Source organism: Euprymna scolopes, chromosome 19 (genome assembly GCF_053919585.1).
Source record: "Euprymna scolopes isolate OS-2025 chromosome 19, ASM5391958v1, whole genome shotgun sequence".
NCBI lineage: Eukaryota > Metazoa > Mollusca > Cephalopoda > Sepiida > Sepiolidae > Euprymna > Euprymna scolopes.
Genome location: NC_136500.1, coordinates 148,318,338 through 148,345,001, shown reverse-complemented (window position 1 = coordinate 148,345,001; position 26,664 = coordinate 148,318,338). Strand labels below are relative to the sequence as shown.

The window sequence follows — 26,664 nt, the reverse complement described above, 5'->3', positions numbered from 1 at the left end:
ACAGAATTGTTACAAAAAGCTCCCCTCCCCATGTTAAGAATGGTTTTATAAATATTATTTCAACATGGGCCATAAACTGCACAAGCATTAAAAATAGAAGCACAAATAATGGAACTATTTTTAATTCGGATTTATTTTTCAAAAATGTTATGAAATTGTTCTTTTTTGTGTGTGTGATCAGATTGCTGTCGGCAAAAGCGTTAAGATGAATCGATTCCACATATCGCAAGTTTGTATCCCTTCAAATGTGATGTTTGGTCTTTTTAGGGGGTCATTTGACTGCTGTTCCTTCTGCCACTTCGCTGGGGGCAGGGCCCGGTGTTGGAGTACGACTCAACAGTCATTGGCAACCACCGAAAGTAACACCTTTGCGAATAGGACAACCTCACGTACCTGATCGAGAGGCGGCTAAGCGGGAGAAATTCAATGCCATTTTGTCCGTTCCAAATACAGATTTAGGTAACAGACATTTTTTTTTTTAACTTTTTTTTTTTTTCTTTTTTTTTTACTTTTTTTTTTCTGTTGATTTTTTTTTTGTTAATTGTTTTTGTTTTTTCTTTTGCTTTTCCTTTTTTGTTTTGTTTTTATTTTGTTTTTCTTGTTTTATTTTTTCTTGTTTTTATTTTCATTTTTGTTTTCTTTGTTTTTAACTTTTCCTTTTTCCTTTCTTTTCCTTTTTCCTTTCTTCTCCTTTTTTCTTTTCCTTCTCCTTTTTTCTTTTCCTTCTCCTTTTTTCTTTTCCTTCTCCTTTTTCCTTCTCCTTTTTTCTTTTCCTTCTCCTTTTTCCTTCTCCTTTTTTCTTTTCCTTTTTTCTTTTCCTTTTTTCTTTCCTTTTTTCCTTTTTTCTTTTCTTTTCCTTTTTTCTTTTCCTTTTTCTTTTTTCTTTCTTTTCCTTTTCATTTATCCCTTTTCCTTTTTTCTTTTTTCCTGTTCTATTTTCATTTCTTTATCTTTCTTTTGTTTTTAGCATAATGATATTTAATTTAAGCTCCTACAAAATTCAAACAACATGAGATTACAGTTCTGAAATTTTGAGCTGATTGTTTATATTGTTTTGATTGCATATTCGTGCAATCTTTCAGTTGGTGTAGCCTTCGACCTTTGTCAAGCATTTTGGAAAAGAAATGAGAAAAGTTACTGGCCCCGTAGATAGTTTCATATTCTTGGAGTTATTTTTTTGTTTTTTGCTGTGGTTTTGTAGATGTGAAAATATTTGGTTGACAAAGGGAGGTAACTATAATGAAGTTTGACGGGGGATAATCTCCCTTTTATCACTTAAATTTTGAGGAGAAATTAGCCACATATGAGAACTTCTAATTGTAGGGAAAAGAAAAATTACACAACTCCTCAGCCCACAACTTTCAATGGATACATTGCCCCTACTGCTCTTTGAGGCTTGACCTCCAGTGTTTGGCTTGTCTCTGGTCCTCACCCTGTTCGACACCTGGATACCATGTGACTCAATTTCCCGCATGTCATCCAGCTACTCTTTTCTGGTGTTGTCCCGCTCTCACTGCTGGACCAGTCGCCATTTTTGCCTTCTTCCTTCGTGGTAGGTTGTGTTGGGTAATTCCCTCACCCTGATGGGTTCAGACTGGTCTTCCTGTGCTTATGTGTAACCATGTACTCGTCCGCTAACGCAGCTAGCTCGTAACCTGTGTCCACTTTTTTCCATTCAGATATACTTGTAAATCCTCTGGTACCTCATTCAGGATTTCTTTGATTAAGATCAGTTGCTTGATCTTCTCTGCATCATTTTGCTCTTTCTTGGTGCACCATTTTCTGAGCTGTCGTTCCTTTTGTAAATTCCACATAAGATTATGCTTCTGTTTTCCACTGGCTTCTGAATTTTTGCTGATAAACCTCTGGTGCCAATTCAAAATTTCACAGGATAGCCTTCTTGACTTCCTCGTAGTCTGAGCAATTCTCTTCCGTCAATATCACATACACTTTCTGTACTCTGTCTATTAACACTGTTTGCAGCAGTATTGTTCAATATCTTTTAGTCCACTTCAGGTTCGTTGTCGTCCTCTCAAAATGAGGGAAATATTTGTCTGTATTCTCCTCTACAAATTTTGGTACAAGTCTGACCTGCTTTGTCACGGTTTGCTTTTTGCTCTGTGCTGGTCAGCCTCACTTCTTGCAGCCTGGTTTCCTGCTCTATTCATGCTAATTTGATTTTGGCCTGGGTCTTGATTTTTTCAAACTCTATCTGTTTGGCTGTCAAGCTCGCTGCTCCCCCCCCCCCCCGGTAACCGGTAATTTGTCAAAGATATCCACCTTGAATACCTGCTTGTTCACAATGTGTTCAACAATTGCTCGCATTAGAGCTCTTTTTCTCAGTAATTTCCTGACATTCAGCTCCAACCGTTCACTTTTTTGCATTTCCCTCATTAAAGAAGGTTCGCTTAAAAAGTCCTCTACTCCCTCCATTTCTCTTCTCTATGCCTTTAAACCTAATTGTTCAGTCCAGTATCTCAGTGTTTTTAGAAACTCCAATACTTCTCGCTTGTCCGGCCAACAGAAGACTGATTCGTCAGGGAATAACAGCTTTTTTTCTTTTGCTTAAGAGGTCTTATCCCGGACAAGCCCCCATATCACATACATCCTCAATCTGGTTTCGAGCCACAGAATTAACTTTGGCACTCGGAGTTATGTTTAGTACATGCACTGAGTTTCCTTGAAAGGTAAGGGACTTTACCAGCGAAGATGTGCCACCCTACTGATTCTCTTTAGATATTCGACCCTCAGATATTGAGGTTCTTAGCCAACTTAAGTTGGGGCTAGGCAAATAGGGTGCTAGGCTTGTATTCCTTGTAATCCTTTGTGTAAATGGTTACGCAAACATAGCAAAAAATGAAAGAGCATAGTCGGCAGTCGAGCAGGAAAGCATAGATCAACAGACAGAAAATGAACAGAATGGCAATGATAACTCAAAATCCAAATAATTAGGTTTTCGTATTTTTTCCTTTTTTTTTCTTTTTTTTTTATTTTTGCCCCCCCCCCCCCCGACTTTTACTTATTTTTTTAAAAACAACACTTGAATGGTGCTGAACTAAAAACATAATCAACAGACAGAATAAGGATAAAATAAAATGCCACAGGTATCAAACTTAGAAAGTCTGATGGAGTTTAAGCACAGTTTTCTCTACTGAATGTTCAATGGAACGACTCAATACATCCCTGGAAATGTCGGAAAGATGAGGGTTTAAGCACAGAAGTTTTCTCGACTTTATATTCAGTGAATGACTGAACGGGTCTCGGCCGTATCCATGAATAGCAGTGTTTTTTCTTTTTCTTTTTTCTTTTCACAAGATGAGGGTCGGGGCAAGAACTTACCATGAATCTGCAAATGACTGCTAGCAAAAGAAAATATCACTCACCGGTTTCCCTTTGACATAGTCCATAATTATCTCGCTACTCCAGGAGAATGAAATTAATTTTTGGATTAATTTAGTTACAAAGAAAAAAAAATCAAATATTATAGTTCATTTGTGTTTCTCGTGCATGAATCATGAGTCTTGATTACAAATGTTTTAACGAAAATAAAACATGAAGTTTCTTATTCGCTATGAAAGAACAAAATTTCTAAACAAGTAAAAAAAAAAAATTTTTTTTTTTTTTTTTCAGAAGAATTACGGAAACTTAGTTGGTCTGGTATACCGAAATCTGTGAGGCCAACTGCTTGGAAAATTTTATCAGTGAGTATTCCCCCCCCCCTTCCATTTATTAAGCTTATGAAGAGTCACAAAATTAAATAGCCGTTCTCTGGGAGATGAATTCCTCAAATGCATTATAAAGAAAATTAGGTTCTTGTCCAGAATTGTCTCAAAATTTTGTTATTTATCAGGATGTGGAAATTATTCGGGACAAGACATGAGGCCACTTAATGTAAGAAGATCACAAGAACGAAAAATGATTATCGCAAAGGCAGGAGATACCTATTAGCCTTAGTCTTGAAAAAACAGAAAGCAAAGCTGTAGATGAGAGGAAAACAGTCAGCAGGAAGAGAGTTCCAAAATCTCTAGCTCTTGGAAAGAAGTGACTGAAATAAGATGTATTGCAATGAGGTATTAAAACAACGAATTAATGGAGACCACTAGACCAACGAATCAAACGCGCTTGAACAAAAGAAGCAGTGAATAGATCAGACCATTCTGAGGAGTACGTGCAATAAAAATATTTATAGAAAAAGATTGAGACTAGTAACGCCATGTCAGTGAAAAAGTTACTGATTTCTGCATTTTATTGCGAACAAAGTGACCCCTTTCCAAATATGACTCATGGAATTGTTCCTGCTTGGGCTGCACACTTGAATTGCACAATGATATTGAGTGTTGGCTGTGGGCATCTACTGTGCGAATTTCAAACATTTTTCATTTTTTTTTTTTCTTTTTTTCTTTTGGAGATCTGTGCTCACATATGGAGGTTATTAATCAGACTATAATTTTTATTCATTTTTTTTTTTGTTTTTAGTAAATCTTTTTTTAAAAAAAGATTAAAGATTAAACTGAAAATTGGTTGGTCCATTGTTATTGCACCAAAAATTTAGGTTGTTTAGACTCGAGAGTATTTAAATTATTTAAAAAACATAGGATTTTCCTTAAACTTTTAAGTTTGAAATAGCATTTTGATTTTTAATCGTATTGATTGTAATAGTATTTTGATTGTTAATCGTATTTTGATTGTAATAGTATTTTTATTGTTAATCGTATTGATTGTAATAGCATTTTGATTGTTAATCGTATTGATTGTAATAGTATTTTGATAATCGTATTGATTGTAATAGCATTTTGATTGTTAATCGTATTGATTGTAATAGTATTTTGATTGTTAATCGTATTGATTGAATGAATGTAATTTAAAATTACCTATTCTCGTTATTGAATAGCAATAAAACTAAAACTGTTGGACATTCATGATAGGAATTTGATGGACAAGTCAATCATAGGCTAAAGTTATATACCAGATATGATTGGATTTTTTTAATTTTTTTTTTACAAGGTGATCATCACTTATCAAGGCCCCGAAGCCACTCAGGGATAAGGGTTATTGCATGTACAGTACGTTAGTGTGGGGGTTTAATAAAAGTGTCTACTTAAGGGGGCAGTTCATCAGGAATTTGTTTACGTTGGACTTGAAGACGTCCAGGTTGTAGTCAGATGGGAAGCAAGCAGACGGAACAGAGTTCCACAGGCATGCAGTTCTAAGAAAGAAGCTTTGTTCATGGAATCTACATTTTGATTTAGGCACAGATAAAGAGTGGGGAAAATTTTTGACAGTGGTTTCAGCTAGACGAGTGTTTTTCGTAAAAGATTTGCGAGGGGGGGACTAGAGATTGGAGCTCAGACGAGCACCTGCCATGGAAATAACGATAAAACAAAGATAGGCTCGCAACGTCTCTTCTGTGGGAGAGAGGTTGCAGGGTAGAGAAGAGGGCATACCCCACTAAGCCACGAAGTCTATTTTGTACTCTGTCCAGGCATGATAGGCTGTTTTTAACAGCTCCTGCCCAGATATAGCAGCAGTACTCCATCCTTGGGCGTACTTGGCTTTTATATATAGATAGAGAATTGCATGGATTGCAGGAAGGACTGAATTTTATTAACAATTTCAAGAGTCGCATAGTTATTTGGGGTGGGGGGGAGTCACTTTGTAAAAGAGATTTCTATTTGAAATCTAATTAACTGTTGAACAAAGATGTTCTCTTAGCACCACTAAACTTTTATGAATATCTTCAGCCCCCAAAATTATTTTTTGTATTTTTGTAATTGCATTTTCGCCCCAAACAAGGCACAATGTCACTTTGATGTAGGGGGCTACTATCTTGGACATAATTTGTAGGAGTACTATGTAGGGAGTTAAGCAGCAAGATGTTTGTTTACATTACACTTGAATTTCTGCATGTCAGTACAGTCAGGGAAACAGGGACTTGGAAGGGAATTCCAAAGTCTAGCAGTCCTAGGGAAGAAACTATTAGAGTAGAAGGCTTTCTTACATCTAGGGATTTCTACTGTGTAGGGGTGAGATTTTGCTGCTTGTCGGGGTTTGACGTCGGTATTCACGTCAAGGGGGTGCAAGGGCTTGTAGTTCGTCAGAACATCTACCATTAAAATACTTGTAAAACAGACAGAGGGATGCAATATTTCATTGATGGGGCAGAGGTTGAAGCGTAACTGATAGTGTGAGTGGGACCTATTAGGTTGGTGACTCTCTTTTGAACCCTGAGTAAGAGGGAGAGACTAGTAGCAGCCCAAATGTGGCAACAATACTCCATACATGGGCAAATGGTGACCTTGTGAAGGTACAGGATACTCTCAGGCATAAGTAACTTTCTAGCATGGTAGAGAGAGCCCACCTTCTTTGCAGCAGCCTTGGCAATGCACTCAATGTATCTGTTTCCCATGAACATTAAACCGAGTTTGAAAGAAATACTTTCAGGTAATGTCATTAGCCATGGCTATTTATGGTTAAGAAGGTTTCTTTTAGTTATTAAAGAAAAGGAGCTTAGTCTTGGCAGCATTGACTGTGACCTCCATTTTTGTCCCCATTCCGTCACAGACCGGAGGTGTTCCTCTGAGGTTTCTGCCATTGCCTTAGATTTGTGGTCATTCATTTTCCCCTCGTGTCTGTTGTAGAGCGTAGTATCGTCAGCAAATATACCCATCTCAGAGACAATTTTATCAGGAGGTCATTTATAAATATCAGGAATAATAAAGGTCCAAAGATTGACCCCTGAGGTACACCCACATTTATATCATTGTTTTGATGTACGACCATCGAGGACAACCGGAATTTTTCTCTTACTTAAGAAGGATTTAATTATGTTAAGTATTCATCCAGCAATGCCAAAGGATCCGATTCTCATGAGGAGATCACCGTGCCATACTGTGAAAAGCCTTAGATATATCTAGGGTTACTACTGCCCTAGCCTCTCTTGCTTAATTCAGTGCATGGTATATAATGTTCAGAGATTACAGTTAGGATATCTGCAGTAGAACGGGTTTGCTTAAACTCATACTGTTGATCAGATAGAAGTTTAGCAGCTGTGAGGTGGTTGACTAGAGCTTGATTAATTATGGACTCAAATATTTTGTCGAAAAGAGGGAGGAGGCTGATGGGGTGATAATTTAATGAATCAGTTCTTTCGCCAGAATTTTTGAAAACTGAAACCACAGAATTTTTGTAAATTGGTACCACAGAAGCGGTTTTCCAGCAGTCAGGAAAGCAAAATTCATTAAGGCATTTATTGTAAAGTTTTGAGAGAATTGGAGCAACCTCAGTGGAGCATTTTTTAAATAGCACAGATGAGATAAAGTCCACATGCTTTTGAGGTGTCAAGGTTTTAGATGATACCATGCGCCTGAGAAGAGGTGATTTTCAGATCATCTAGTGTGTTTGTTGTTGTTTGCTCTGGGAGGGAGTGGTTTGCTGGGTCCAAAGTAGAGTTGGAGGCAAACCGACAGGCAAGCAGATTAGCTTTCTCAGTTGCTGTGCAGACAACTTCAAGATTGTTGGATAGTGGGGGAATTGTTGATTGCCCATTATTTACTACACTGTTATAAATTTTCCAGAAGTCGCGAGTTATTAATTTCTGTGCTTCAACGCGTTTTCTGGTTTCGGTATATTCTCTCTTAGCTGTGACTATTTCTTTCTTACAATTACTTCTAGCTTCTATAAACTTTTGTCTGTACTCGATTTATGTTGGATAAATCTGCATTATGCATGCTGCCTTTGAGCAATAGCAGCTGCACAAGTAGAAGTAAACAATTGGGGAGAGTGAGGTTTGCTTTAGAACTTCTGTGTGGGAATATGTGCTTCAATTGCTACTTTGAACCATTCAGTGGTCTCATTTTCGCACTGTTCAGCAGGAAGAGAAAAGACATTTCGCCATGGAGAATCTCTGATGTGATCCCTGATGGCATCCCAGTCAGCCTTATTGTAGTACCTTGTCGTTTCGAGCAGTGACTCGACTTCGGTTCGAAACTTTAGAATGATGTCTATCATTATCACAGTATGATCAGTATTCCAGAGTGGGCAATGGGCATTTGTTACACAATCTTCAGGAACCTCTTTTTTTTTTTTTTTTTTTTTTTTTTTTTTTTTACATAGTGATCACCACTTATCAAGGCCCGGAAGCCACTCAGGGATAAGGGTTATTGCAGGTACATTACGTTAGTGTGGAGATTTGATGAAGTGTTTACTTAAGGGGGCGGTTCATTAGGAATTTGTTAACATTGGACTTGAAGACATCCAAGTTGTAGTCCGGTGGGAAGCAGGCAGACGGAACAGAGTTCCACAGGCGTGCAGTTCTAAGAAAGAAGCTTTGTTCATGGAATCCACGTTTTGATTAAGGCACAGATATAGAGTGGGGAAATTTTTCACAGTGGATTCAGCTAGACGGGTGTTTTTCGTGAAAGATTGGCGAGGGTGAACCAGAGATTGGAGTTCAGACGAGCACCTGCCATGGAAATACCGATAAAACAAGGATAGGCTCGCAACCTCTCTTCTGTGGGAGAGAGGTTGCAGGGTAGAGAAAAGGGCATCCCCCACTAAGCCATGAAGTCTTTTTTGTACTCTGTCAAGGCAGGATAGGCTGTTTTTAGCAGCTCCTGCCCAGATATGGCAACAGTATTCCATCCTTGGACGTACTTGGCTTTAGAGCTGGTGCATTTGCTACTAGTCTCTCGCTCCTAGACAAGGTTCAAAAAAGAGTCGCCAATCTGATAGGCCCTGAACTGGCATCTAAGCTTCAGCCTCTGTCCTATCGACGAAACGTTGCATCTCTCTGCCTGTTCTACAAGTATTTTAATGGTGAATGCTCTGACGAACTGCAGACACTTGTGCCCCCACGACGTAGACACCCTCGACAAACCCGACAGGCAGCTAAATCCCACCCCCACACAGTAGAGATCCCTAGATGTAAAAGATCTTTCTACTCCAGTAGTTCCTTCCCCAGAACCGCTAGACTCTGGAATTCCATCCCAGGTTTCTGCTTCCCTAACTGTACTGACATGCAGAAGTTCAAGTGCAACGTGAACCGACATTTTGCTGCCCCTGATAGTAGCCCCCTACACCAAAGTGGCAATGCGACTTGTTTGGGGTGAAAATTTAATAAAAAAAACCCAAAAAAAAACTGTGGTTAGAAATAGATCTAGAAGCGAGGCTTGCTGGTCCAAACGATCTAGAATGGAATATAGAAAAGTTATGTGTCGTGCTACCAGCTGTGTCTGTGTAGTTAGAGAAGTATTTGGGCATTAGTGTCTAGAGAGAGTGCTACATCTATAGTGTCAGAGATATGATTGATTAGAGTACAGTCTTAGGTTGAGGAAGACCAATAAAGAAAATATAAGTAGCTATTGCTATGTTGTAAAGTTAGTTTAAAGCACATGGAGACCTGGTCATCTGATTCTAGTTTAGATTCCCTGGTCGTGGGGAAGGTGTTACGAATATAGACTCAAAGTCCATGCATGTGTCTGCTAGTCCTTACGATAAAGTGGAAGATAACCAGACATGTTAAAGTAGTTAGAAGGCATAAAGTAGTGCAAGTTAGTTTCACTTAGCACGAGGACCTTTACTCCTGATTTGAAATGGAACATATACATTAAATCCGTTGCCAAGGCCGCTGGAAACATGGTGGGATCCTTCTACCACTCCAGTAGATATCTCACTCCTGATGCAATTCTGTAGCTATATAAGAGCCAGGTACATCCAAGGATGGAGTACTGTTGCCATATTTGGGCAGGAGCTGCTAGAAAGGAATTATCATGCTTTGATATTCAAAATAGACTTTGTAGCCTCGTAGGAGATGTCCTTTTCTCTTCTCTGCAATCTCTATCTCACAGAAGAGATGTTGCGAGTTTGTCTCTGCGTTATCATTATTTTCATGTCTAGTGCTCGACTGAGCTTCAATCTATGGTCCACCCTTGCCAAACTTTTACAAGAAACACTATCAATAATTCCACCGACTCTTTATCTGTGCCTAAACCTAAACGTAGATTCCCTGAAAAAAGCTTCTTTCTTAGAACTGCACGCCTGTGGAACTGTCTTCCATTTTCCTGCTTTCCAGCTGACTACAATCTGATTGTCTTCAAGTCCAACATAAACAAGTTCTTGATGAGTCGTTCCACTTAAGTTAACAAATTTACCGAATTTCTATTACTAACAATTACTATATTGTTCAATTGACTACTGTACACTCTTAACCCTTATCCTTGAGTGGTCTTTGGGCCTTGATAAGTGGTGATGCTCATGTAAAAAAAAACCCCAAAAAAAACCCGGATATCCAGAGAGTTTGCTAAGAGAAACAATTCTACCTTGTCTAAGTTAGTTTGAAGTCCACGGATATTTGTAAATGCAAGCCTCTAGGAAGGAGGCGAAGCGTTGCTCAAGTGCGTGTCTGATTTGATTGTCATTTTGGATTGAGCTGTCATTTTTATAGTTTAAGTTTAGGGTGAGGCATGCTACCATCATGCATTTCTCATAAGATCCGCTATTTTAAACCTTTTATTTTTCTTAGATATTTAAATCATTCTTGAAAGTTCTCAGACTTTGATTTCTTTTAAACTTTAGCAGACGGTGGTTAATAAGTTTGTCTTTGGTTTAATGCATTTTAATTTACTGTTTACTGTTCTAAGATTTTTTATTTTTGCTTTTTTTTTTTTTTTTTTCCAGGGTTATCTCCCTTCCAGTCTCGATAGACGACAACCAACGTTAGAACGGAAACGAAAAGAATATTTCAGTTTTATTGAACAATACTATGATACTCGGCACCAGCTCGAACATCAAGATACTTTCAGACAGGTAATTATGAATAAAACTTTCTTTTTTGTGAATCTTGTTGTAATCGTTATTTTGATTGTTGCGTTTGTAAACTTTGAGGTAAATGTCAACAAGATTACGGATACAAAAACGATGCTTTTACAAATCTCCAATCCTTACCAACACATTTCACTTTTGTGCTATTTGGATTCTTCGGGCTACTGTTCTAGTCTTGTCCCATGATGTAGTGGATGGAGTACTTGTTAAAATTCAGTTGTAAAATTACACTCTTCTGGAGGTTGAAGGTTAAATCTTCATTGCAGGCAACACTCAAAATACAATTGTGAATTACTTAGGACTTTTTTTAGATGACAGAATGACAGCTTCTTATCTCTGTGAATTAAAAAAAAAAAAGGGGTGGGGGAGGTCGGTTCAAAATTCTGTGCAGATTCTCGAGTTCGACAAGTTACACTTGAGAAAGTCATCAACCAAAATGTTGTGACATTAACAATCAAGATGAGAACCGTCGCCTGAAGAATCCAAATAATACAAATAATCAATCCTCATCTAAAAATTTCACAAATAAAACATTTGGCTTATTGTCAAACTCCGTGTAAGTCTAACTTGTAAGCGTTTGGATTGTTTGAACTTTTATTTTTATCTTTATGTAATAATATGTATAAGACATGCAAAAACTCTTTGTCAAGAACTTTGCAGCTAATCCTACCCTTTACGAACAAGGCCGCCAACCCCCAGTATTTCCTTGTATATCAGAAAACATGCTATGTGACGTACAAATATCTGTACGTGATGCTGCCAAGTTAATCAAAAACCTTGAAAGCAATTGGCCCTGACAGCATTCCAATTATAGTGCTCAAAAGGCTTCAACCGGAACTAGCACTCATACTTACAAAGTTATTTAAGCGCTGTCTTAAGGAGAAATGCTTCCCAACACCTTGGAAAATCTCATCAGTATGCCCTGTATTTAAGAACTCAGGTGATCACTCATCTCCCTCTCAGTACAGACCAATAAGTCTCCTATGCATCATGAGTAAGCTGCTGGAATCTGTGCTAAATAAAGTAGTCAACCATCTCAGCAAAAATAACCTTCTTAGTGGCGTGCAGTTTGGTTTCCATTCTGCTAGATCTACAGCAAATGTGCTTATAGGATGGGCGAATCCCTTGACGGAGGCTTCCTCTCAAGAACAATTGCTCTTGACATATCTAAGGCCTTTGATAAGGTATGGCATAAAGGTCTACTTCACAAGATCTCCAGTCATGGTATAGCTGGAAATGTCTTAATTATTAAATTATTTCTTTCTGATATGTTCATAAGAGTAGTAGTTGATGGGCAGAAATCAGAAGCTCACAGTATAAATGCTGGAGTCCTTCAGGAGTCCATCCTGGATCCAACTCTCTTCCTGATCTACATCAATGATTTTCCAAACCACATTCTTAGATCATTCGTAGACATTTATGCTGACGACACTACCATCTATCGTAGCACTTCAAAGACTGTAAACGACCAAGTTCTCTTTGACTCTCTCTCCTCTGATCTTGAGCATGTGGTACAATGGGGAAAAAAGTGGCTGGTTACTTTTAATGCATCTAAAACAAAGCTTCTACCTTTACATCATCAACGCTCTGTTGCCCAGCTGCCATCAATGGAAATGAATGGCTCCCTTCTTGGGGAGGCCTCATGTTTTGACAAGCTTCTGGGCTTGACCTTTACTCCCGATCTGAAATGGAACACATATATCAAATCGATTGCAAAAGTCGCTGGAAAAATAGTGGGATCCTTCTACCACTCCAGTAGATATCTCACTCCTGATGCAATTCTGTAGCTATATAAAAGCTAGGTTCGGCCAACGATGGAGTACTGTTATCACATCTGGGCAGGAGCTGCTAGAAGCAGCTTATACTGTCTTGACAGAGTTCAAAATAGACTTCGTAGCTTAGTGGGGGTGCCCTTTTCTCTTCCCTGCAACCTCTTTCCCACAGAAGAGACGTAACGAGCCTCTTCCTGGTTTATCGTTATTTTCATGGCAGGTGCTCATCTGAACTTCAATCTATAGTCTCCCCTCACCAGACTTTCACAAAAAACACTCGTCTAGCCAGAACCACTATCAACAATTTCCCTCACTCTTTATCTGTGCCTACACTTAAACGTAGATTCCATAAACACGGCTTCTTTCTTAGAACTGCTCGCCTGTGGAACTCTCTTCCATTTACCTGCTTTCCAGCTGACTACAATCTGATTGTCTTCAAGTCCAATGTGAACAAGTTCTTATTGAACCGTCCCCCTAAGTAATCCAAGTTATAAAATTCCCACTAATGTTTACAATGACTAATGTATACCCATTAACCCTTATCCTCGAGTGGCCTCTGGGCCTTGATAAGTGGTGACCACCATAAAAAAAAAAAATCTGTTAAGCTGAATATGCTTAACATTTCAGATGTAACTTCTCACCTTCTTTTTTAATTTATGATTCTCTGAAAAACTGGGAAACCTTTATGGAATTTCGAAATGAACATTTTTTTTCATGGGGTAGAGCAAGAGCGTAGCCGGCCATGCTTTCTATGCCCCCCCCCTCCCTGCTTCCTCAGAAGTTAAGCAAAATTTTTTTTGCCCTAATTTAAAGCGCCAGTAGGGCAGCTAGAGATAGGATAAAAGGCATTTGTCTTGTCGTAAATAATTTGTTAATCGGGAAATTATTTACGACAAGGCAAATCAATTTTGCCTGCCATTTCATAATAGCACTTCAAAAATTACTTACCATTGGTGGAATTTGCAAGGTTGGACGTGTTCCATTCTGTTTCGTTCCAAATATTAATTTATTTTCATTTTTTTATGCTTCGGAATACTTCGGGAATGGTGGGAGATCGATGGGCGTAACAATGTAAAAAAAAAAAATGTATGTGTTACGCCATGGATGTGTTACACCATGCGTTTCATTCTGGTTCTTGTACAGTTGTTCTGTTGATGATGGGAGCAACAGGTCATACATCTGACCTCGTCACTCTCTTTCTCTCTGTACCTCGTCACACTCTCTCTCTCTTTCTCTCTGTACCTCGTCACTCTACCATACGCGAACTTCTGACAACAGATATAAAACAAAAAAACAAAAAAATTGATAAATACGGGCAATACATGCTTGGCTTTTAAATGTCCTCTACAAACTTTAAATCTATCCTGTGATTACATCGCAGTACAAAAATGAAACAAAACCTTTTGTTTCGTTCATTTTTCGTTTTGCTTCGTACATCGATAAGTATTTACTTACAACCAGGATGTGGCAAAAGGTACCAACGCTTAACAAAAAAACTATGACACATAAAAAGTTATAATTTTCTTTTTCCTCCTTTTTCCTACTCTTCTTCTTCCTCTTCCTTTTCCCCACTCTTCTTCTTCCTCCTCTTCCTTTTCCCCACTCTTCTTCTTCCTCCTTTTCCCCACTCTTCTTCTTCCTCCTTTTCCCCACTCTTCTTCTTCCTCCTTTTCCCCACTCTTCTTCTTCCTCCTTTTCCCCACTCTTCTTCTTCCTCCTTTTCCCCACTGTTCTTCTTCTTCCTCCTTTTCCCCACTGTTCTTCTTCTTCCTCCTTTTCCCCACTGTTCTTCTTCTTCCTCCTTTTCCCCACTCTTCTTCTTCTTCCTCCTTTTCCCCACTCTTCTTCTTCTTCCTCCTTTTCCCCACTCTTCTTCTTCCTCCTTTTCCCCACTGTTCTTCTTCTTCCTCCTCCTTTTCCCTACTCTTGTTCTTCTTCTTCCTCCTCCTTTTCCCTACTCTTCTTCTTCTTCTTCCTCCTCCTTTTCCCTACTCTTCTTCCTCTTCCTCCTCCTTTTCCCTACTCTTCTTCCTTTTCCTCCTCCTTTTCTCCACTCTTCTTTCTTCTTCTCTTCCTCTTTTTTCCACTCTTCTTCCTTCTTCCTCTCTCTTTTCCCTCCACTCTTCCTATTTGCCCTATCTTTTTCTGTACTTGCATCATTCCACTTCTCACTACACTTTTCATCTTTTATTCATACTATTCAACATTTTCTCAGTAAATAAAATATAAAGTATGAAAAAAAAAAGTGTGTACAATGACAAGCAACATTGCAATAACTTTTCCTATCAACATTTGTATAAAATAATTTGCTTTTGTATTTTTATTCCAAGTTGATCTCGTTAATTTTCATGCCAATTTCATGTCGAATTTTCTTTTTATCCACAGTTGCAAATCTTTGAATTTCTTGATTAACTGAATTTCTCTTTTTTTTCATATTTTACCGATTCCTAGGCATTACCTTATCGCAACCAATATTTCCATTTCTCAACTGCTTAACCACTGACAAAAAATAGTAGTTTGTCAATTTAGTATAAGTTGATGATCTCAGGGAAAGATGAAATCCGGGCAGTATTGGGGTATGTGTGCAGAACAGGAGAATTTGTTGGTTTTGTCACATTGAAAGAAGGAATAAAAGTGATCCTATCTTTACATCATCAACACTCTGATCCCCATCTGGCATCAATTGAAATGGATGGCTCTCGTCTAGGAGAAGCCCCATCTTTTGACAAGCTTCTGGGCTTGACCTTCACTCCTGATCTGAAATGGAACACGTACATCAAGTCTGTTGCCAAGGTTTCTGGAAAGATGGTGGGATCCTTCTACCGCTCCAAAAGATATCTCACTACTGATGCAATTCTCTATCTATATAAAAGCAAAGTACGTCCAAGGATGGAATACTGCTGCGATATCTGGGCAGGAGCTGCTAAAAACAGCCTATCCTGCCTTGACAGAGTACAAAATAGACTTCGTGGCTTAGTGTGGGATTCCCTTTTCTCTTCCCTGCAACCTCTCTCCCACAGAAGAGACGTTGCAAGCCTATCTTTGTTTTATCGTTACTTCCATGGCAAGTGCTCGTCTGAACTCCAATCTCTTGTCCCCCCTCGCCAATCTTTTACGAAAAACACCCGTCTAGCTGGATCCACTGTCAAAAACTTTCCCCACTCTTTAATCTATGTCTAAATCAAAACATAGATTCCATGAACAAAGCTTCTTTCTTAGAATTGAATCTGGCACTAATCATCCAGTATAAAAATTGAACGGCAGGATGGATAGACATTGGAGATATTCTGTCTGATCTGGATGTTGTGGAGCATATGCTATTACATCACGTTCCTTGCGGTTTATCTCTTTTCTGCACCCTTCCTCCACTCCTTCTAGACATGCTAGATCAGTAATTTGAATCTAAATTAAAAACAATTATATATTCCATTGACTTATTTCTTCTATCCATTTATCTATATTTTCCCCTTGTTCAGGGCTCGGGTGTTTATAATAATAATAATAATAATCTATTACATAAAGGGCAAATGTCTGTTTGTACGTCCAGTTAAAATTTGAAAACTCCACAATAAACACCCAAAAAGTTGATTAAAAAAATTTTTTTTTTTAAATTTTGTTTTTTAATTATTTTATTGGCATAACCCCCCCCCCCGGATATAATATCTAAAATTTAAAGAAAAATATTCATTATTCATATGGCAAATAGCCATTTATATTATTTAATGTTATTAAAATCTACACCCATCTTTTAATGTTATGTAATCTGTTTTTCACCTGCTGTACCCCTTGATTTTTTTTTTTTTTTAGTTATCCCCCCCCCACACTCGAATTGTGTGTGTGTGTGTATATGTGTCCAGAGAGAGGAATGGGTTGAGTGAAAAAAGAAGAGGAGAAAAACGGGGGGAAGACAGAGGGAGGGAGAGAGAAAGAGATGGAGAGAGAAAGAGTGATGGAAAGAGAGATGGAAGATATGTTAGACTTTTCCCCCAGGCAATGTTGGGTGGTCTTACTGGTAATAGATAATTCAATCTTTGTGTACAATGCTTAGGTGCACTAGAACGTGTCAAAAATGTGTGTGCACTTTATTTCAAACCTAAGTAATGACTATTGCCTGTTGTGCATACATTCCCTGTGTAATCACTAGAGCTAGGACAACAGCATATTCTTTTCATTGTTTTGACTCTTGAGTGTGTATTCGTTGATATCTTATATGCTTTTATCTAGAGTGACATGGTTCTTGGTTGATTAACTGTGTCTAACTGTTGGATATATACCCGAGAGTCAAAACAATGGAAAGAATATTCTGTTTTCATAGCCGTAGTAATCACCCGTACCATCGTTGCTCTTGACCGAATGCCGATTCTTTCTCATTTGCTCCATTCCTTTCAGATTTCTCATTTGTTCACTATTAGCAAATTGCTTTACCGATTTAAATGTTTCACTTTAACCATTTTTGGTCCAGAATTCTTCTATGTTAAAAAAAGAAAAAGAAAAATCTGTACAATGTGTTGGATAATGAGCCGGGCAGTGCCAGGTTTTGTGAGTCGGGCGACGCCAGAAGTAAAAGTAAATGAAGAATTCTAGTAACAAAAAAATCTTGGGAAATATCGGGTTCCCAGGAATAGAAAACTGAACAGAAGAACTGGCCTGAGATGTAAGTACACCCCAGAATTTGACCGAGATGTTGATGTCAGACGTTGAACAAAGGAACGAAAGAATTCGGTCAATATAAACAAGCAAAAGACACAGAGATAGGAGTCGGTCAGAGGCACAAGTTGCTTGCCACACCCCTCATCCATATATCTCTATCTTCATAACTAATGAACTTGAGTTGTCAAAATGAAGACAGTTTTTTTCATATATCAGCTAAATGATTAGTTTGTTATAAAATATATACTGTACGTATCTGAAAAAGGAACTGATAAATTTATACATGCATTCTCTATACTCTTTCATAATACAACAGATGTACATACTCATGATACAAAAACATCATATTCCAAAAATCACATAAATTGATTAAGTAGTTTTATTTTTAAATAAAAACTTTGTCTTGTCTTTTTTCAGATTGCTTTCAAAATGGCAAACGGAAATAACTTAGTAATTCAAACTTGCAAGATCTATGTTGTAATACCTATGAATTCCCATTAATTGCTCCAAAATAATTTTCTTATTAAAAAAAATTAGATATGCTATTTGCTTTCATCATGGGTAGATACATAAGATTTTTTCTTTATTTTTGTTTTTTAATATTGGGGGGAATTCTACACAAAGCTCTTTTTTTTTTTTTTTTTTTTAAATGGTTCTATTGTTGATGGGTGCCTTCTCTCAAAGTTTTTCTTCGTTTGTGATATCCGTTGTGGTTATTCTCTACGCTTGCTCATAATACAGCAGATATATGTACTTGTAACAATATAAAAATATCATATTCCAAAAATCACATGAATTGATTAAGTAGTTTTATTTTTAAATAATAAAAAAAAAATCTGTCTTGTCTGCCATTTTAAAAACAATCTGAAAAAAAAAACAACAAAGGGAGGTAACTAAACAATTTAAACTTGCAAGATTCATATTGTAATCCTATTAATTGCTTAAAAATAATTTTCTTTATAAAAATAAAACTACTTGGTTTCATCACCTTGTATATCAGACAGATTTTTATTTATTTTTGTTTTTGAATATTACCGGACTTCTGCCCCCCACCCCCCTTATTTTTTTTTAAAATATCGTTCTATTGTTGCTGGGTGCCTTCCCCCCAAGCTTTCCTTTGTTTATGATATCCTGTTGTGGTTTTGTGTGCTTTTCTGTTACTTTTTAAAGGGTCATATTTCCTAACATTGCTGCTTTCAGATCCACATAGACATTCCCCGAATGAACCCTTTAGTTCCCTTGTTCCAACTGAAGGTCGTTCAGGAAGTAAGTATATTGCCGTGTGCTGCATGTGTGTGTTTTTGTATCTCACTCAAGGAATATGGCATCCATAACACCCATGCCCCATCCCACACCAATCTAAACTGTATTTTTATTATTTATTTACTTATTTTTTTTATTTTTTTAAATTTTTTTTTTTTACAACAAATGGCACTAATTGTAGTTTTAAAATTGAACTAATAACCTGGTAATTCTTATACATATATATATGTGTGTATATATATATATATCTATATATATATATATATATATATAATGTGGCAAAAAGAAAGTCCGCACTTGTAAATTTTTCAAAAACTTAAGCTAAATTTAATGTAACTGTTTAAACATACCTCATTTGATTCGTCTTTTATTCCTGTATAATTTTACCTGTTCATATTTGACTTTTAATTGAAATATTCTAGTGTTCACGTCAATTTAAAAAAATAACTTCAAATTGAGGAGGCAAAAAGAAAGTCTGCACAGTGGAAAATTGTTATTTAAATGTAACTTTGGGACGTTAATGCAAGACAAATACAACATAAACACAATGAACTCGTTAATATTTACTAGCATAGTCCTTCTGCAATTTGATAGCCTGCAATCTTTTGTGAATTCCTTGAATTAGACTGCAGCAATAACTCCGGGGAAAGGGCATCCCACTTTTCTTTAACTTTTTGTCCAAAGTTATTTCAAATTTTATCATTGCTTGATGTAATGGCATAGGATTGAGGTCTGGAGATTGTGCAGGCCAATCCAAACGCAGAATATCATGCTCTTCCAGGAACCTTGACATTGTCAGTGTGAATGAGAGCATTATTCTTCATGAAGATGGGATTATCATCCAAATTCCGACCAAAGTAGGGTAGAAAATGCTCAGTCAACATATTAATGTACTTGGTTGAATTAATTCGACCTTGCAAGCAAACCATAGGCCGTGGACCATTAGTACTAATAATGGCCCACACCAAAACTGAACCTTCACCACCTTGCAGTGTTGAAACTGAGCACTTAGGATTAAATTCTTTGTCTTTCCTCCAACAGACATACTGTCTACCATCACTGCCTAGCCTATTTAAATTGCTTTCATCGCTAAAAAGCGCTTTTGACCAATATGAAGAGTCCTGACCTTCATTGTATCTGACGAAGTCCAGATGGCGCTTTCTGTTTTTTTACAGAAATCATTGGCTTGTGTCTTGCAACATATCCTCGCAAATTAAATTCCTTTAATCTGTTCTTGATGATAGAAAGAGAGCACTTTTTGAGAAGATTGCACTGTTGTTGGATTTGAGGAGCCGTTTCAAATCTGTTTCTTAGGCTGCGGATCTTGATAGCATTGTCTTCCCTGTTAGAAGTAACTTTAGTACGACCAGATTTAAGGGCATCACGAACACTGCTGGTGTTTTAGTGCTTTTGCACAGTTTTGTACCGTTTTCTCATCACATTAAATCTGCGGCTGATTTCTTGATTGGATGAATCAGAAAGGTGGAGATTAATGAACTCTTGATGATCACTAAGAGAAAGTCGTGGCATATGGACTAAATGTTACGTTGTATAACCTGGAACAAGAACAATTACGATTAGAGATGCTTTGTTGCCTGTTAGTGGATATTTTAAACTGATTTAGTGGCGATAATTTAAGCTGGTTTTAAGCAAATTTGTTGCTGCAGACTTTTTTTTGCCTCCTGAATTTGAAGTTGTGTTTTTAAATTGACGTGAACACTAGAATATTTCAATTAAAAGTCAAATATATATAAATTTATAGAGGAATAAAAGGCGAATCAAATCAGGTATAGGTTGTTCAAACAGTTACATTAATTTTAGCTTAAATTTGCAGTTTTTGAAAAAATTACAAGTGCGGACTTCCTTTTTGTTGGCACTGTATATAAAAACCAGGTTACTCATTTCATTTTAAAACTACATTACGTGCCGTGATACTCCCTGATGAGAATGGCAAAAAGTGTCTTGGGATACAAGGGAATTCTCTTCTCTGCTTTATATATATTAATAGCCTGGCAAGGCCACAGGGGGACAACCAAATCAGCAAAACTGAAGCTGGCCTGCAGGACACTATATACACAAATGTAGGCAAAATTTGGCATATTTTATTGGTTTGAAAATATAGTTTCTTTTTTACCAATTGTCATAAAATGTTAATCATAGACTAGTATTATAATCTTCAAAAAGCCTGCAAATTTTCATGTAGTTTCGTCTCAAAGAACCAAAGATATGAGCATTTCAATATTCAATTTGCCCTTAAGGTCATACATTACAGAGATGATCCATCATTCAGAGCATATTTTTGGCCCTTTTTTGCAGGCATAAAATGTTTCAATCATAGTCATTTGTTTTCCTAATTTTGCATAAGAATTACAAAATCTCTGATATTTCCCAAAAACCTCTGGCCTTGATGGAGGGGGGAGACTAAAACTTGCAGCTATGGTTTCAAATGATCTGAAATAACAGCAAGGGGAGACTTGATTCCAAATATTTATCATATGTTATATCTCCTCACTTTAGTTTTCATACATAAAGTAAATTTCACATGAGAAATATTTGGAATCAAGTCTCCCCTTGCTGTTATTTCAGATCATTTGAAACCATAGCAGCAAGTCTTCCCTCCATCAAGGCCAGAGGTTTTTGGGGAATATATACATATATTTTTTCAAATTCATGTTAACCAGTGATGCATTTTGATGAAAAGAGTATATCTTGAAAATCTATGAGTTAAGGATTTTTCTTTATTATTTCTTGTTTGCATTTTTAATGGATCAACAAAAATAGTAATTTACTCAATTTTATTTTTATCATTTTTTTTATTGCTCTATCTAGCATATTGAGCTTTTTTTTTTTTAAATCTCTATAGGTTCTACTTTTAAGATATTTTATTATATAATTATTTAGCAAAATTAAAAAAATAATTGTGTGTGTATGTATGTGTATAATATATATATATATATATATATATATGAGTGCAAATTGTGTAGTTAGTTTGATACCTTGACACGAAGTGTAACCATGCTAAAGACAGGTGATACCCAGGAACACGTGTTCATGGATTAACGGTTATGTACATAAAAATTTAAGAAATATCTAACTAAATAAATATTTGAATATTTAATAAGTAAAAAAAGTACCCCATTAAAAAAGGTAATGGGGGTGGGTGTGGAAAGCAAAGGAGGGGAGGTAACCCCTTCTTTGCTTAGTAAAGCAAAAATTAAGCAACTGCTTATATTGCTAAAAAAAAAAAAAAAACAGATCTTATATAACTTATATAATGTTCTTACATCTACTAAAAGTCCAATGTTTTATTTTATAAAATCTTTAGGATAATCTGTGAATCTCATTCTTTTTTTTAACTCCCAACCCTGGTAGCAAGTTCTTGGTCCCTCTTCTTGGAATCTTTTTTTTTTTTTTTCTTCAAAATCTGTTTTCTAGAAGGTTATCTTTTGAAATATCTCATCATCCTGGGATATTGGCAGCTTAATCCAAAATGTACAAAAATAACCCTCCTCCCCTTCCTCAGCTGCTATCATCATCCCCTGCGCTTTGTTGTTTGCTAAAACTGTCGGGTTTGTCACAGACATTCTTTTTCTTTCTTTGTCACCAACAGCCTCACTGTCACTTTTTGTTGAATACCCACCCCATCCCTACCTGCCTCTGGTTATACAGACATTGGGGCAGCTAAGTCGTGCGGGGGTTGCTCGGATAGAAGAAAAACAAGCAAAGCCAATAAGTCTAATGAAACTAACCATGATCATTTCAATTTCTGAACACTTTACAAAAGGAGGTACTGTTTAACAAAACACAGATGCCACTCAAGGACAAGGGTTAGTGAGTCAACATCATGATTATCAGTTATAGTGAAAGTTGGGTATAAATCGATTATTTAAGAGGACGGCTCATCAGCTCATGGTATTGTGTTCCACAGATGAACTGATCTAGGAAAGAACTGTTGCTCATGGAATTGATAGAACTATCATGGTTTGTTTCTGTGGATTCATTGATTATGCTCTTTTTTTTTTTGTTCATTTTTTTTTGTTAACATTCCAAATAGCGAAGGTTTCGATTTGTCTGCAGATGGAATTGGAACAGTTGCGGTTGCTAAACATGCTTTATCCCCCCTCTCCCTTGCCATCCTCTTAGAAAAGCATGGATTTCAAACCTTGAATGGCTTCTGTTCCTCAATGTTTTTGCAGATCCTAAAAGATATTCCTCGAATGGCTTCTATTGCACACTTGTTCCAGCAGACCGGCGTGCAGGAAGTAAGTATTGCAAGAACTCTCTCTCTCTCTATGCATACGCTTTGCTCTGACGATGATACAGACGCCCCTCTCTCTCCCGCCCCAGACACCCACGCAATTCCTCTCTTCTCATCTAACGGGTGATAATAGCAGTATCACATCTGTGCACAAAGCAAAACAAAAACAGGTAATCATTGGTTTTACATTCAGGTAAGCTTTCTTTTTCTTTCTTCTTCCTTATCTCTTTGGAATGTTAACTCAAATAAAAATAACTGCTAAATGAATGTTAACTCAAATAAGTATAACTGCTAAATGAATGTTAACTAAAGTAAGAATAACTGCTAAATGAATGTTAAGAATGCATGCACTTTTGTATACATTATATACAATCTGATGGGAGTTTCAGACTGATGACACAAATTCATGCCCAAGCTGTGTTAGACACATGGACATCAAAAAGATGCTCCAGTTGTTGTTAGTGAAATTGGTAATAATTTTGTAGCCATTTACTAAGTCAGTTATTAGACATCAGAGCTTAAATGAATGCCCAGGAAAAGCAAGTCATTCTTAATATGCCAGATGTCTGATGAAGGGTATTCACTTGGCTGCACATCTTTAGTTGTCCTGAGCAAGATAGTAGTTCCAGACTGAGACTGCAACACATTCATCGAATGAGTGATTACAATTTTAAAAAATTCTTTAAAAAATTTGTTTGGAATATATATATATATATATATATATATGAGAGAAAAATGATGAAATCAGTGAATTTCAATGAAAAGATTTTTATTTCACCAATTGTTAATATTAATATTTTTAAAACTTTTTTTTTTTTTTTTTTTTAACTTAAAAAAAAAAAATCACTTTTATTAATTGAAATCCAATTGGATATTCTCATTACATTTTCAGTTTTAATCAAATTTTTTAATTAGACATAAAACATAACCAGTTTAAAAGTTGAACAAAATCGGCTTGGCAACATTTGTTAAACAGATTTCATGCTGTTGGTCAGTCTATATTGAAGAGTCCTCGTAATAATCAAAACAAGAAGTTCTAAACAAATAATATATATTTTTTGTAGTTTATAAATGGTATCCATTTACTTGGGTGAATGATAGCCTTGCAGCATTGAATCTTTGCTTGACCAAACTGAAACATAAGTTCCATTATAGAGTCCCTTGGTTAAGAGCCTTAAAGGATCCAATTTACCCTGAGAGGTAAACTGACCTAACCGCCTCAGTAGCTCTCATCAGAAATAATAATCTTTCCAGCATTCAACTTAACTCCCATTCTTCATCCTCCTTTTTAGAGTGGGATGGGGGAGCTATAACTGCCAGTCTTTCTATTCTGGGATCTTGTCACTCTTGGCTGCTTCTGGCCTTTTGTTAGTGATCATTGCTCAGCGTTTGCTGGAGATGTGCATGGGAGATATTATATATTTATAACCTATTCATGTAGGTTTTATTGGGAGCCCATTTATGAAAAGCACTTTTTCCCCCACAAAGGCTGATCTCAGCATGACTTTCCTATAAAATGAGACACTTTTTTTTTAAATAAAGAGAATATCTCTTGGGTGGTCTGACTCTGGTCAGAGATATTTTCACATCTCTGTCCCCCTTTTCCTCTGTCACTAACAAAACATGTTTTTTCACAACCAACTAGATGTCAGCCAAAATAAGAAATCTGTATCATCAGAAGCAAGTCCCCACAAGGTTTCTTTCCCCTCGATACCTACCTTGATGAACCCTGAAGAGGACATCTTTGCCGGTCGTTTTATTATATTTTTATCTCCCGGCAGCATAGTCATCCATCCACAGGCATATCTTTTCAAGACTCATCAGTGTAGCTAGAAAAATCAAAATTCAAAATCCGGAACTAGATGTTGGCGTCAGGTAGTCTACCAACCAAGCTAACAAAACTACAACTTGAAAATAAGAGAAATTATGTTTTATTTAAGATTATTTGTTTACATTCGTGTTACTGATAACCAAGAGTACTTAATGCCTTTTATGGTAAAATGGAAACTATCATACTCCACCCATAGAGAAGCAATTACACACACACCCACACACACGTGTATATATATATCTGTGTGTGTGTGTAAAGGATTATATTTTCCATCATGTTAGTGAAACATGTGTAAGACGTTAATGGAAAAGATACAAGCATTTGCCTATATTATAATAAAAAAAAAAAAACTATGATTTGGACAGAATCTATACCTTGGTCGTTTGAATATAATCTTCCAGTATATATATAGATATATATATATATCCATCCACATACAGTACTGTTTTACTGCTCATCAGTGCGGCTAGACAGGCAACTATCTCAAGCCAGGATTGAAACCCGACCGTCTGTACGACAGTCAAGGCTCCTAACCATTATGCTATCGGCGGCTGCTGAGCGGCGAGTCATGAGTTTAACGATGTTTTGACATCGTCCAAAATACCTAAGCTCGAATTGTTTACACAAAGAGCATCGCTTATACGCTAATGGTAATTTGTGTATCACTTCTCAGTATGCTCAACTTATATACATACATACATACATGGTTTTAAATTGAGCCCAGAAAAATGCGATTTTTTTATGAAAAAAATTAAATATCTAGGTCAAATAATCGACAAAGAGGGTCGAAGACCGGATCCACAAAGGACTGAAGCAATTGAAAAGATGCCTGCTCCAGATTCAGTGACAAAATTAAAATCGTTTTTGGGATTAGTTCAATACTATGCAATTTACATCCCTAACATACATAATTTAAGAGCTCCTCTTAACGAGTTACTGAAAAAGGGTGTTAAATGGAACTGGAATAAGGAATGTGAATCTGCTTTCCAAAATATGAAAAGATGTCTACTGTCAGACTTAGCATTGGCACATTTCAATCCAGAAAAGAAACTAATACTAGCAACGGACGCCAGTGATTACGGTGTTGGCGCTGTATTACTTCACAAGTATGAGGATGGTAGGACAAAAGCTATCGCCCATGCTTCAAGAACGTTGGTTGCAGCGGAGAAAAATTACAGCCAAATTGAAAAAGAGGCGCTGTCGATAATATTTGGAATTACAAAGTACAATCGATTTCTCCATGGACGATCTTTTATTTTGCAAACCGACCATAAACCCCTACTTACCATATTTGGATCAAAGAAAGGCATTCCCACACATACTGCGAATCGATTACAGCGATGGGCTGTAACCCTCTTAAACTATCAGTTTAAGATGGAACATGTATCCTCAAAAAAGTTAGGACACGCAGATGCATTATCACGGTTGATCCCTAAAAGAAGCGAAAGTTTCGAAGAAACGGTAATTGCTGCGCTTAAAGACGAAAGTGAATGTACAAGTTCAATGTGTAATATGATACGTGAACTTCCGGTAACTTTCGAAAAAATAAAAAAAGAGGCAGTAAATGACATTTTCATTAAGAAAATGAAAAATCAATTGGGATGGATAAAAAAAAATAAAAAGGTAGATCAAACAACGCCTTTTTCCATCTGTGAAGATGTGCTCATGTATGGTGAGAGGATCGTAATTCCACTAACGTTACAGAGGAAAAGCGCAAGAAAGAGAAAAGTTACCAGGAGATTAAGCCCTGACCCTAAAAGGAAGAGGTATTTAAGCTAAAATCAGGAAGATTTCAGCTTCAGGGGGAGGTGTTGTGAAGTAACATAACTGGCTATACACCGGTTACAAACTGTATATATATATTGGACTGTTTGGCAGACAGCGGCAGACAGCGGCAGACAAGCAGTCGCAGTAAGACGGATAGTCTTACGTGTTGATTATCAGACTTTCTTCCCCATACTTGTTACTATGTACTTCTATTTACCTTAGGCGAGCAGCCTTACGTTTCTGTATTATAAATAAACCCCATTACACATACCACTCGGTGTAACTCACGTTTGTCTTTATTTCCT

At 36.9% G+C, this 26,664-nt stretch overlaps 1 protein-coding gene across 16 annotated transcripts in view; it reads left to right on the top strand.

Moving 5' to 3' along the window:
- The window catches only part of LOC145240046 (TBC1 domain family member 22B-like), a 128,306-nt gene that overhangs the window by 87,065 nt on the left and 14,577 nt on the right, over positions 1-26,664 (top strand). For 5 of the 16 annotated variants that reach the window (XM_080103646.1, XM_080103639.1, XM_080103638.1 and 2 more), the window contains 5 exons: positions 268-459; positions 3,631-3,701; positions 10,675-10,803; positions 18,441-18,506; positions 22,700-22,765. In XM_080103646.1, the coding sequence (XP_079959772.1) occupies positions 268-459; positions 3,631-3,701; positions 10,675-10,803; positions 18,441-18,506; positions 22,700-22,765 (524 nt within the window). The remainder of the gene's footprint in view (positions 1-267; positions 460-3,630; positions 3,702-10,674; positions 10,804-18,440; positions 18,507-22,699; positions 22,766-26,664) is intronic. The other 11 variants (XM_080103650.1, XM_080103643.1, XM_080103641.1 and 8 more) reach the window with 3 other exon arrangements.